Source organism: Myodes glareolus, chromosome 8, assembly GCF_982192425.1.
Source record: "Myodes glareolus chromosome 8, mMyoGla1.1, whole genome shotgun sequence".
NCBI classification, from domain to species: domain Eukaryota; kingdom Metazoa; phylum Chordata; class Mammalia; order Rodentia; family Cricetidae; genus Myodes; species Myodes glareolus.
The window spans coordinates 39,896,829-39,909,326 of NC_142033.1; the positions used below are offsets into that span (position 1 = coordinate 39,896,829).

The 12,498-nt window shown below is 38.5% G+C and overlaps 1 protein-coding gene across 2 annotated transcripts in view; it reads right to left on the reverse strand.

Annotated features, from left to right (window-relative positions):
- Slc30a9 (solute carrier family 30 member 9) overlaps positions 1 to 12,498 on the reverse strand; it is a 58,307-nt gene that overhangs the window by 15,033 nt on the left and 30,776 nt on the right. Inside the window, exons 8-10 of one of the 2 annotated variants that reach the window (XM_085691805.2) lie at positions 10,381 to 10,448; positions 8,792 to 8,894; positions 1,395 to 1,450 (exon numbers count right to left, since the gene is read on the reverse strand). In XM_085691805.2, the coding sequence (XP_085547931.1) occupies positions 1,395 to 1,450; positions 8,792 to 8,894; positions 10,381 to 10,448 (227 nt within the window). The remainder of the gene's footprint in view (positions 1 to 1,394; positions 1,451 to 8,791; positions 8,895 to 10,380; positions 10,449 to 12,498) is intronic. The other variant, XM_085691806.2, reaches the window with a different exon arrangement.

The following is a 12,498-nucleotide window of genomic DNA, read 5'->3' on the forward strand; positions in this document are numbered from 1 at the left end:
ATACACATTCAAACAAAGAGTATTAACTTGAAAGAATTAACAGAATTCTCTTTGTACAAAGCTGCAGTCTAGCCATAGAGAAACCCAGTTCATTGATATAACAATGTTTTACAGATTTGACTTGGAAAATTTTATTTTCTAAACTTTTCTCCAAAGTTTAACTAACTATAAGTCAATTTAAATTAATAACAAATGAAGTTGTAGTGGGCTTTTGTTTTGTTTTGTTTTATTTTTCTTCATTGTTTTGTTTCTTGAGGCAGGGTTTCTCTGTGTAGCCCTGGCTGTCCTGAAACTAATTTTGTAGACCAGGCTGGCCTTGAACTCACACAGATGCTCTGCCTCCTGAGTGCCACCAAACCTGGCTTGCACTGTAGGTTCTTACTGAAAACTTGTATTATGCAGATCTGTACTGTCTTCTATAGTAAATTACGAGTCACGTGTGGTTATTTATATATAAATGTCTTTAAACTAAACACTGCCTATATTTAAGTACTGTACTAGGTAGTATTAAAATGAGTTATTTAAAATAACTTAAGAAGCAATCTTCAGAATACAAAATTTTAAATTTTTACCCTCTTATTTAAATTTTTTGGTGTGGAAAACCAGTAAGGAAAACATTTTGTCAAGAGATAGGAAAACACAGTAGATGTGTAATTAACATTTGGTCTCTATACTAGAAAACTCCCATTTCTAGAAAATTAAAAATGTGTTATTACTGAAAAAGCAGTGCCCTGCTGTCAAGTAAGGGAAGGTATTTACAAAGCCCTAAAATGAACACCTTCACAGAGATAAAGGTGCACTTTTCTGCGTTAGCATTGACCAATTGCATTAATGAAGGTAGTTAAAAGAACAATGACTGGGGAGCTCAACCATTTGGGTGACCATTAACAGATTGAACAAAAATAAATATCCACATCAGGTAACTGACAAACTCAAAGTACTATATTCTAAAAAACACACTCACTTTACAAATATCTAATTTTGAAATGTTATCAAAATATTTCTCAATCACAATAAAAGCATTAAAGAAGAGTAAGTATGAAGTATGCATTTGAAAAAGGTTAATATCAAAACTTCAGATTACACAGCCAATTGTTTGAGCAGAAATATATTTCCCTGAAACAAAATAAAATAGAACTCTAAGATAAGTGGTTTTTTATTATCAAATATGGAGAAGATCTCCAGGCTGTATTATTATAAAGTATAAAAATGATTTCAACTCCATTTTCAAATTATGCTTTGACTTTACTTTGACCCTTACACTTTAGACAATACAAAGGAAATGACCAAATCTCGAACAATCTGATGCTTTATATAAAGTTCAGACTTCTCAAAAATTCGCTGGTTCTTATTTCAATGACATAGCAAATTCAAATCAGAGGTCGTGTCCTTACGGGTGAGAAGGGTCTGGTGTTTGAATAGACTTGCTGATGCCCAGTGCTAGCAAACCCTACGGAGAAGAACAAACAGTAAGCGGCCCTTACCAAGATGGAAAATACAATGATATAGTGAGTAAGTCAAGCTGGGCAGTGGTGACACATGCATTTAAGCGCAGCACTCGGGAGGCAGAGGCAGATGAATCTCTGTGAGTTCGCAGCCAGCCTGGTCTACAAGAGTTAGTTCCAGGACAGGCACCAAAGCTACAAAGAGAAACCCTGTCTTGAGAAAAAGAAAAAAAATGAGTAAGCCAAATTGGAAGATGTAAAGGATAACAACAAAGAAATTATATATGTACATCAAAGGCCAAGCAACTGTAGCTTAGAAAAAAAAATTCCTAGTCTAGAAAAATAAAGAGAAACCCAAGGGGATTCAGAACAGCATTTGAAGCAAGAGAATTAACTTTGAGTCTATCTTGGGCTGAAAACTGAGACTCATGTCAAAAAACAAAACTATACCAAACTAAACAAAGGCAGTAACCACAGCAGAATCTAAAATCTCTTCAGTAGGGAAATGAATGCAAATGATCAACCATGCTAAATTACGTCTATAGCAGCTTAAAATAGCCAGCCAGTTTTCTGCACGGACATGGGAAAAGCTCCTAGAAGGCACTATTCAGTGAAGTGGTCTGGATGCAGGCCAGTCTGAGTTACTACATTTCAAGGCTCTGTCACAAACAAAACAAGGCACTATGATTAGAATTTCAGCCAATCATAGATCACTAGCTTATCTGCCCCGAATTCTCCCTCACTCCACTTTTCTCTCCTTTGTGGTCCTGGAGATCAAACCTTGGCCTTACATAGTCTAAGCAAGCACTCACAACTGAGCTGTACCCCAGCTGTTCTTTAGATCTTCCTAAAACTCTCAGCAAGTTTATAGTAATAAGTGTAAAAGTTTTGTACACCTTTTGCTAGATTTATTCTTTTTTATTATGTATACAGTGTTCTGTCTGCATGGCCAAGGAGGTGACCAGATTTCATTATAGATGATTGTGAGTTATCGTGTGGTTGCTGGGAATTGAACTCAGGGCCTCTGGAATAGCAGCCACTGCTTGCTCTTAACCTCTGAGCCATCTCTCCAGTCTGCAAGGTTTATTCTTAACATTTTATGATATTATAGAAATGAAAAATTTTAAATGTCATTCTGTATTTCCTGGGAATGAAATGCACAATTAGTATCTATTTGCCCTCTATAGCTACTCATTTTTACTATTAAATCAACTTTATATTTTAGAACAATATTTGCTTGACTATACTATGATTTTTATATATTGCTTGATCTCATTTGGTTATATTTTGAAGAATTTCTGCTGGGCGGCGGTGGTGCACACCTTTAATCCCAGCATTTAAGAGACAGAGGCAAGAAGACCTCTGTGAGTTCGAGGCCAACCAGTTCTACAGAGTTGAGTTCCAGAACAGCTAAGGCTACATGGAGAAACCCTGTCTCAAGAAAAGAAAAGAAAAAAGGAATTTCTATTCTATGTTGATAATGATGGGTATGTATGTTTTTCTCATACGATGGCATTGTAAGTTTTGGTATCAGGGCTATGTTATGAGAGTTGAAAGTCATTGCTCTCCCTATCTCTCATTATCACTATTACTTTCTTAAACACTAGCTGGGTTCTCTTGGTACTGTCTCCATAGTAACTGAGGATTCCTTCAGTCTTCTTTATCTCTGGTTCTTGTACAGATGCTTTCTATTTTGATAAATTAGGGCTAACTCTTTTCTTGGATTTTTAGTCTTCTGTCAATTGCTCTGCAGTGAGATTTTGTGTCAGACAAAGTTTTCAGTTCTAAAAGTCCCACTAACGTCTCTCATCTGCCAACTCAGTCTGTTTCATTAACTAATTTTTCTGCTAGTTGTGGCCTATTTTCTTGCTTCTTGCACTGTCTAGCAGTATTCTGTTACTAACTGGGAAAATTAGTTGACCACTGTGAATGTCACACTAAGTGTTTGGGGTCTATTACATTCTCGAAATAGCATGAAGCTTTGTTCTGCAAACAATTAAATTATTTAAAGATAAACTTGATCATTTATATTTCTGGGAAAATCTGTTAAGAAGGGGTTTGAACAGCCTTTACACTAGGGATAATTTAGCTCTACTACTAAGAGGCTAGATTTCTGCTGATCTGGGTATCTCTTACCTCTCCTGATAAGCTCTGGATGTACTGTAGCCCTGTGTGAGCACAAGGAATTACTCAGCCTTTGTCTGTTTGGTGTTTCTGCCCACATCTTACATATGAGTAATTTAACATTCAGCAAGAACTCCAAAAGATCCCTATATATAGAATTATGCAGATTTTTTTAATACATAGCCTTTCCTCTGAGGAACTCCACCTTCTAATTTCCAACGACTTTGGATTCCTTGAACTTTCTATTTCTCATCCTGGCTCACTGCTCTGAATGTATCTCCAAATAAAAAGCCAGAGAGAAAGTGTAGGAGAAATTAAATCCCATCTCAGAAGTATGATCTTATGCTTCTATTGTTCAATGTTTGAAAGCAGTTATATATTCTGTCTAGGACTTTATTGTTTAGGCATCAAAAGAGTAAATTTAGTCTGAGTCATTCATAGTTAAAAGCAGAAGTTCTATTCATAACATTTTGCAACTTGACCTTTTTACTCAATTTATCATGGTTATTACTCCAGTTAAAAGCTATCAGTCTTTAAAACCCATACATAATATTTGTGTTGGCTAGTTTGATGTCAACTTGATACAACCTATAGTCACTGAGAGGAGGGAACTTCAATTGAGCAAATGCCTCCCAAAGATCGGACTGTGGGCTAGCCTGTAGGGCATTTTTTTAAAATTAGTGATTGATGGGGGAGGGCCCAGCCTATTGTGGGTTGTGCCATCCCTGGGCTGGCAAACCTGGGGTCTATAAGGAAGCAAGCTGATTAAGACAGGAGGAGCAAGCACATAAGCAGTGCCCCTCCATAGCCTGCTTCAGCCCCTGCCTCAGGTTCATATCCTGTTTAAGCTCCTGTCTGACTTCCTACAAGGCATAAGCCAAATAAACCCGTCCCTCCCCAACTTGTTTTTGGTCACAGTTTTTCATCATAGCAACAATAACCCTAAGGAGGATAATATTTTAGAGAAAAGACACTCCTAAAAACTAACACTCAAAGTTAATCTTCTTTCACAATTCTTTGTCCTATGTCCTAAAGTTTACAAGGTTTTTAGACACTGTTTTTACATATCCATTTCCTCTCCTTCTACCCAAGTGACAGGGGTTATTAAGCATTTACTAATGGCTCCGTAGGTACAGTGCTTTCCATGAAATCATGGGCACTGGAGTTAGGTGGGTAATGATGGCCGTTCTGTAATCCTGGCCCTTGGAAGGCAGACAGATACTAACTAAGCTGACTAGCTAGATTAGCTAAACTAGTGAACTCTGTGATCAAATAAGAGACCTGTCTCAATATATATGATGGAGACAATTAAGGAAAACATCTGTGCTAACCTCTGACCTCCTTGCAGGAGCCCGCAGACATGGGCACACATACACGTCTCATACACAAGTCACAAAAAAAAAAAAAAAGGAAATCAAATCCAAGGTAAAGACTGCTAGCAACTGGCTACCTTCTTCCTTTACTTTTACAGGGGGTTTCAATCTACTTGACAGTGAGACGCATTCTTCTGTTTAATCTGTAAATAATATTGCCCTGCTTGCTCTTCATTTTATTATTCCTTTGAATTTTAGGCTGGACAGTGCTGCGTACCAAAGTCAGGGCCTCTCACCTGCTAATCACATACTTTATTTAGCACTGAGCCAAATTAGCAGGCTTAAATATCCACTCCTATACCTGTATCTTTCACCAAAACGTCTCTCAAATTTGTTCCAACATAAGTATAAATAAATACGGAAAGGATACCATATTCCTTAAAATGAGACACAAATACATAAATGACATTTATATAGAGTTTTCATAAAGGTTTAGGTTTTTAGTATTCACAATTTGGGCCAAAGAGACTTCAAAGGCTATTTTAACCTTTTTCTTTTTTAAAAATTTCATTTGTAAAGTCAAGGTAAATCATTCAAACTACCAGTCTAATGTATGTTAAACAATTAACCGGCACTCTATCTTTACTTAAAAAATTTATTGGCTCTCACAGTAAGTAAGAATTTACGTTTAGCTGGGCATGGTGGCACATGCCTTCAATCCAAGGACTCTAGAGGCAAATGCAGGCAGATTTCTGTGAGTTTGAGGCAGCCACAGAGTGAGTTCCAAAGACAGTCATGGTTACATTTAGAAACTCACTTTAAGAATCTCTTCTAAGAAGTACACTTGAACGCACTAGCACAGGAGACCACTTCCTAAATATAACCCCAATAGCACAGACACTGAGAGAAACAACTAATAAATGGGACCTCCTGAAACTGAAAAGCTTCTGTAAAGCAAAGGACATGGTCAACAAGACAAAACAACAGTCTACAGAATGGAAAAAGATCACCAACCCCACATCAGACAGAGGTCTGATCTCCAAAATACACAAAGAACTCAAGAAATTCGTCATCAAAAGAACAAATAATCCAATAAAAAAAAATGGAGTACAGACCTAAACAGAGAACTCTCAACGGAAAAATCTAAAATGACTGAAAGACACTTAAGGAAATGCTCAACATCCTTAGTCATCAGAGAAATGCAAATCAAAACAACTCTGAGATTCCATCTTACACCAAAATCAAAAACACTGATAACAACTTATGCTGGAGAGGTTGTGGGGAAAGGGAACACTCCTGCATTGCTGGTGGGAATGCAAGCTGGTACAGCCCCTTTGGTTATCAGTATGGCGATTTCTCAGAAAATTAGGAAACAACCTTCCTCAAAACCCAGCAATATCACTTTTGGGTGTATACCCAAAGAATGCTCAACTGTGCCACAAGGACATGTGCTCAACTATGTTTGTAGCAGCATTGTTTGTCATAGTCAAAACCTGGAAACAACCTAAATGCCCCTCAACTAAAGAATGGATAAGGAAAATGTGGTACATTTACACATGGAGTACTACACAGCAGAAAAAAATAACATCTTGAAATTTTCAGGCAAATGGATGGAGCTAGAAAACATCATTTTGAGTGAGGTAACCCTGACCCAGAAAGACAATTATCATATGTACTCACTCATAAGTGGTTTTTAAACATAAAGCAATGAAAACCAGCCAACAAATCACAATCTCAGAGAACCTAGACAACAATGAGGACCCTAAGAGAGACATACGTAGATCTAATCCACATGGGAAGTAGAAAAAAATAAGATCTCCTGAGTGAATTGGAAGCATGGGGACCTCAAGAGACGGTTGAAGGAGAAAGGAGAGGCAGCGAGGGGAGCAGAGAAAAATGTAGAGCTCAATAAAAATCAGTAATAATAATAAAAAAGAATCTCTTCTAAGCCAAGTGGTGGTGGTGCGCAACTTTAATCCCAGCACTCAGGAGGTAGAGGCAAGTGGATCTTGCCTGAGTTCAAGACCAACCTGGTCTACATAGAGAAACCCTGGCCTGGAAAAAAAAAAATCTCTTCTATAGGAACTGAAGAGCTGGCTCAGTGACTAAGAGATCTTGTTCTTACAAAGGACCCAGGTTCGATTTCCAGTAGCCACATGGTTCACCACTCCTCAGGCACCAGGTATACATGGATGCACAGATGTATATGGAGGGGGAACACTCAAATACATAAAATAATAAAAATCTAAAGCAAACAAAAGAATAATTTCTATAAAATATTACGACCAAACACATATTAAACGATAAATTTATACTCCTATCTCATTACTGATAGTTCTTAAAGCATAAAAACTTACTTTAAAATACTACGATCACATTTCTTTTTGGAATTAGGTTATCATGTAGTCCAGGGTGGTCTTCTATTTACTATGAAAGGATGACACTATAGAAAACTTACTCATATGTTTGTGTCACATTTTAAAGACTATGGCATAGCTCCTGACCCACCCCACCTCGAGGCACATGCATGCCCCACAGCCAGCCTATGGTCATTATTTCTGTGTGCTGCCGTCCTTCATTACTATTCAAACATCAGTTTCAAAATCCTTTATGGAAACTTCAGTTTTCTTCCTTCCTTCCTTTCTTTGAGACAGGGACTCACTATGTGGCTCTGACTGTCCTAGAACTCACTGTGTAGACCAGGCTGGCCTTGAACACAGAGATCTGCCTGCCTCTGTATCCTGAGTGCTGGAAATAAAGGGACGAGTGCCACTAAGCTTGACAAAAGCTAAATTGTCAATGCTCAAGTTTCTTATATGAAATAGATAGTATTTTCAAATAACCTACAAGTATCCTTTTATATTTTAAATAATTTATCTATTATTTTTCATGCCTAACAAAACATATAAATAGTATATACATTATTGTTAAACTCTATTTTTTTTTTTTTAACCACTATACAAACGAGGATAACCTCTATTTTAAAGAATAGTTACGGGGACTGGAGAGATGGCTCAGCAGTTAAGAGAACTGTCCAAAGATTCTGAGTTCAATTCTCAGCAACCACATGGTGGCTCACAACCATCTGTAATAGGATCTGGTGCCCTCTTCTGGAATGCAGGTTTACAAGGAGAACACTCATATAAATAAATAAAATTAAAAAGAAAAGAATTGTAACGGGTGAGGGTGGGGCTGGAGAAATGGTTCAGTCATTAAGAGTACTGGTTGCTCTTGCAGAAGAGCCAGCTTTCATTCCCAGCACGCACACGGTGGCTCCTTAACTCCAGTTCCAGGAGATCTGATGCCATCTTGTGGCATTAGATATCGTTTTGGTGCACAGACATATAAGCAGACACAACATCCACAAACATAAAATAAGCAAATTTTAAAAACAGAAAGAAAAAGAATAGTGATAAGGGCAAAAGTCTGTACAGCATAGTATTCTCTCCTATCTATCTATCTATCTATCTATCTATCTATCTATCTATCTATCTATCCTCTCTCTCTCTCTCTCTCCCTCCCTCCCTCCCTCCCTCTCTCCTCCTCAGTGTGTTGTTTGAGACAGTGCCTCTCTGTGTAGTTCTGATTGTTCGGGAACTGACCATATAGAGCAGGCTGGGTTCATATGAACTCATATGGTTCACAGAGCTCTCCCTGCACCCACTCAAGGACTGGGACTAAGGTATGCTACCATGCCCATCTCTTTCTTGTATTTTTAATCCACAGCTGGCTGCTAGGATATGGAAGCATAGATGCAGAACCCACATATACAAAAAGTCACTGTTCTTCAAAGCTCAAATTAAAAAAGCTGCATTTCCCCAAAAGCCAATTGCAGAGTACTTTTTAACAGATCACTTTCTGAATAAAGCCTATAAGAAATCAATTTAAGACTAAGCATTTCCTCCTTACCTGGTTACAGGTATCAGATAATGAGTGTATAGCTTCTGAGAACATACTTGCTGAACCCGTATAAATCCAGGCAAGGAATTTAAAGAAGCAGTTTAAGCCATTTCTAGAGAGAAAGAAAACAATTAAGCATATGCTTGAATTATAACTTTACATCAAAAGTTTATTTAACTGATTTTATACTAGATTCCATTAAAAGTAAATTTAACAGAATTTCCTATGGTTCAGGTATAAATATAAAACGTACAGATTACGTTATCATTAAGTATGTAAGTAAGAGGCAATGTAATATGTTGAAGACTCTGCCTTCCTAATACTTAAGGTAATCTTAAGTACTGCTATGGTCTTAATATCTGTAGACTATTAATTCACAACTCTAAATCTCTAGCCTAGATCTCCCTCCTCCCAAGCTTGAGACCAATATACAGTAACAATAATACTTGTCAAGTACATATTATGTATTAGGTATGCTAATTAGCTTATATGTTACATACATTCTTCACAAGGAAGGTTATACCATTATCCCTACTCTACTGGCAGGAAGAACTGCTCCTGTTGACCATCTCCTCATGGACACCCTACAGACACCTCAAAGAGCATTTTCTCTCCGCCTATCCTGCTCCATCTCTGGTGTCCTGTCAGAGCAACATTTAGCAACTGTCTAAGCAGAAGCCTGAGCACCCCCTGTGACAACAGCTCTAAGGTTTCTAATTAGACACCATCATCCTTAGTCCTGACTGAGATTCCTTCTCCAGTCTAGGGCCTTCCATCCTCCAAGAATCATGTATTAGATATTTTCAAATTCTCTCATATTTCTGAGATGTATTTTTAAGATATTATAAAAACTACTGATTTACAGAAGTGATGCTTTCATACAGCCTGTCTTAGTTAGGGTTTCTATTGCTGCAACAAAACACCAAGACCTCCTTCCTCTCTGATGACTCTAGCTTGTGTCAAGCTGACAAAACCAGCTAGTACATAGCCTAAAATTAACTAGCAAAATGGATAAAAAGTAAACAAAATAGGAATCAAAAAGCCAGAAGAAAAAGGGAGAAAACGCTATTTCTTCCTGAGTTAAGTGGGCGAAAACACAAACACAGATATACTGCTTAGCTGGGACCCGAGCTGGCCTGGGCAACACTGGCCAACCTAACTTAAAAAAATGACTGGCTGGGTGGTGGTGGTGCACGCCTTTAATCCCAGCACTCAGGAGGCAAAGGCAGGTGGATCTCTGTGAGTTCGAGGCCAGCCTGGTCTACAAGAGCTAGTTCCAGGATAGTCAGAGCTGTTACACAGAGAAACCCTGTCTTGAAAAACAAAAAACAAAAAACAAAACAAAACAAAAAAAGGCCTGACAAACTTCAATTAGTATTTTTAGGGAGAAACTCAGATCCACATAAAAAATACACAAACACCAGTACAAATGTCCATACTCTTCCGTATCACTACATTGACCATGACATAGCTCAACTTTCTCCTAAAATAACAAAAGCTCCACGTCAGCTCTATGCAGCTAGCTATCAGACATTCAAGGACACACATATTAAAAGGTATATATTTCTACTTTAAGAGCTTTGTTTTTCAAAACTCACATGCAGATAGCAACCATCACCACTTTTCCCGGCCCCTTAAGGAACACCGACATGGTCCTGGAGCGCGGCTGTAAGAAAAGAAAGAAGACTCTCAAGTCTCTCAGAGAACCACAGTTGGAAGTAGCTCTGACATGGCACGAGATTTATCCCTTTTCAAAACCTCTGAACGAGGCTTACTTTTAAATTCTTTTCATCCAAAATTTCTCTTTAAAAGGGGCTTCGAGAGATGGTTGTGAAAGAATGTATACAACCTCTACAGAGAAGTGAGTTTGGTTTCCCACCCATGTTGGGTGGATCACAAGAGCCTGTAACTCCAGCTCCAGATAGTCTGACCACCTCTTCTGTCCTCTGAGGACACCCACATCACATGCACATACCTGACAGCCCCCCAAACACACACAGACATATATACACAATTAAATAATGTTTTAAAGTATGTAGCATTTGGGTACTTTCCCAAACCTCAGATGATTAATTGCTCCTAGAATTAATTCCCAGCCTGTCCACACCTAGAAGACATCTGAAACAGCTACAGAGAAGATCGCACTAAAGTGATAAAACATTTTAACCTAAAACTAACATGCTCTAAAATTCTTGATTTTTTAAACAACTTCTTCACTTCGAGGAAGGAACAGCGAAAGGTAACAGGTCTGCTGCTCTGGCTTAACTGAGTCGTCTCTCAACACCAAAGACCTCCAGCAAAAACTGTTCAATTGCCTAATCTGCCTGCCTCTGCCTCCCGAGTGCCGGATTAAAGGTGAGCATTTCCACCACCTGGCCATAAAGCTTTACTGACCACCCACAGAGCCAATATACTATAAATTTATTATTGTATTTATTGTATTATTAAATTTACAGCTATATCTATCTTCATATCATTTATTCACGATGCTTACAGCCATCTTTAGTTAATTTCTCCACTTACTGTTTTTTCCTACATCACTAAAAAGGTATCCATGTAAAAGATTCTAATAATTTAGGTAAGGCTAAGGCTTCAGTAAGAAACACGGTAATAGGCATCCATATTAGGAACCTATTTTGAAGATGACAGTGGTCCCTACTAACAAATTTAAAGTATAAAAGGGCCCATAAAGAATCTTATGGGAGCTCAGAAGATGGCTCAATGTTAAAAGTCTTACTATGTATACTGGCTAGTTTTATGTTAACTTGATATAACCTACATTCATCTGAGAGGAAGCAGCCTCAATTAAGAAAGGGTCTCCATAAGATTGGGTTTCAGGGAAGCCTGTAAGGCATTTTCTTAATTAGTGATTGATGGGTGGGAGATAGCCCATTGTAGATGGTACCATCCCTGGGTTGGTAGTCTTGGGTTCTATAAAAAAGTAGGGTATCAGGCAGTGGTGGTGTATGCCTTTAGTTCCAGCACTTGGGAGGCAGAGACAGGTGGATCTGAATTAGAGGCCAACCTGGTCTACAGAGTAAGTTCTAAGACAGCCAGGGTTACACAGAGAAATCCTGTCTCAAAAGAAGAAAAATGAAAAAAAAGGGGGGGGGGAGAAGGAAGGAAGGAAGGAAGGAAGGAAGGAAGGAAGGAAGGAAGGAAGGAAGGAAGAAGGGAAAGGAAAGGAAAAAAAGCAGGCTGAGCAAGCCATGATGAGCAAACCAGTAAGCAGCACCCATTCTGCATCAGCTCCTTCCTCCAGGTTCCTGCCTTAATCCTGCTCTGATTTCTTTCAATGATAGACTACAGTATGAGAGTGTCAGCCAAATAAACCCTTTCCTCCCCAACTTGCTTTTTGGTTATGGTGTTTTGTAACCGACCAACACTGACTAAGACTCTATGCAAGCATGCAGACCTGAACTTGGACCTCTGACATCTATGTTCATACAGTGTGCATCTGTGATACAAACATTGGGAAGCAGAGACAAAAGGGGATCCTGAGGGCTTCCTGGCAAATCAGTCTGGCGTAATCAGTGAGCTCCAGGTTCAGTGGGAGACCCTGTATCAAAAACTAAGGTGGGAGAGCAATAGCATTGATACTCGATGTCAATCTCTGGCTTCTCCATGAGTACACGCATGTACACGCCATCTCTTCACCCCAAAACTAGTCTCCAATGTTTGAGGATCAGATAACTAAGCAGAGCCCTCTGCAAAGA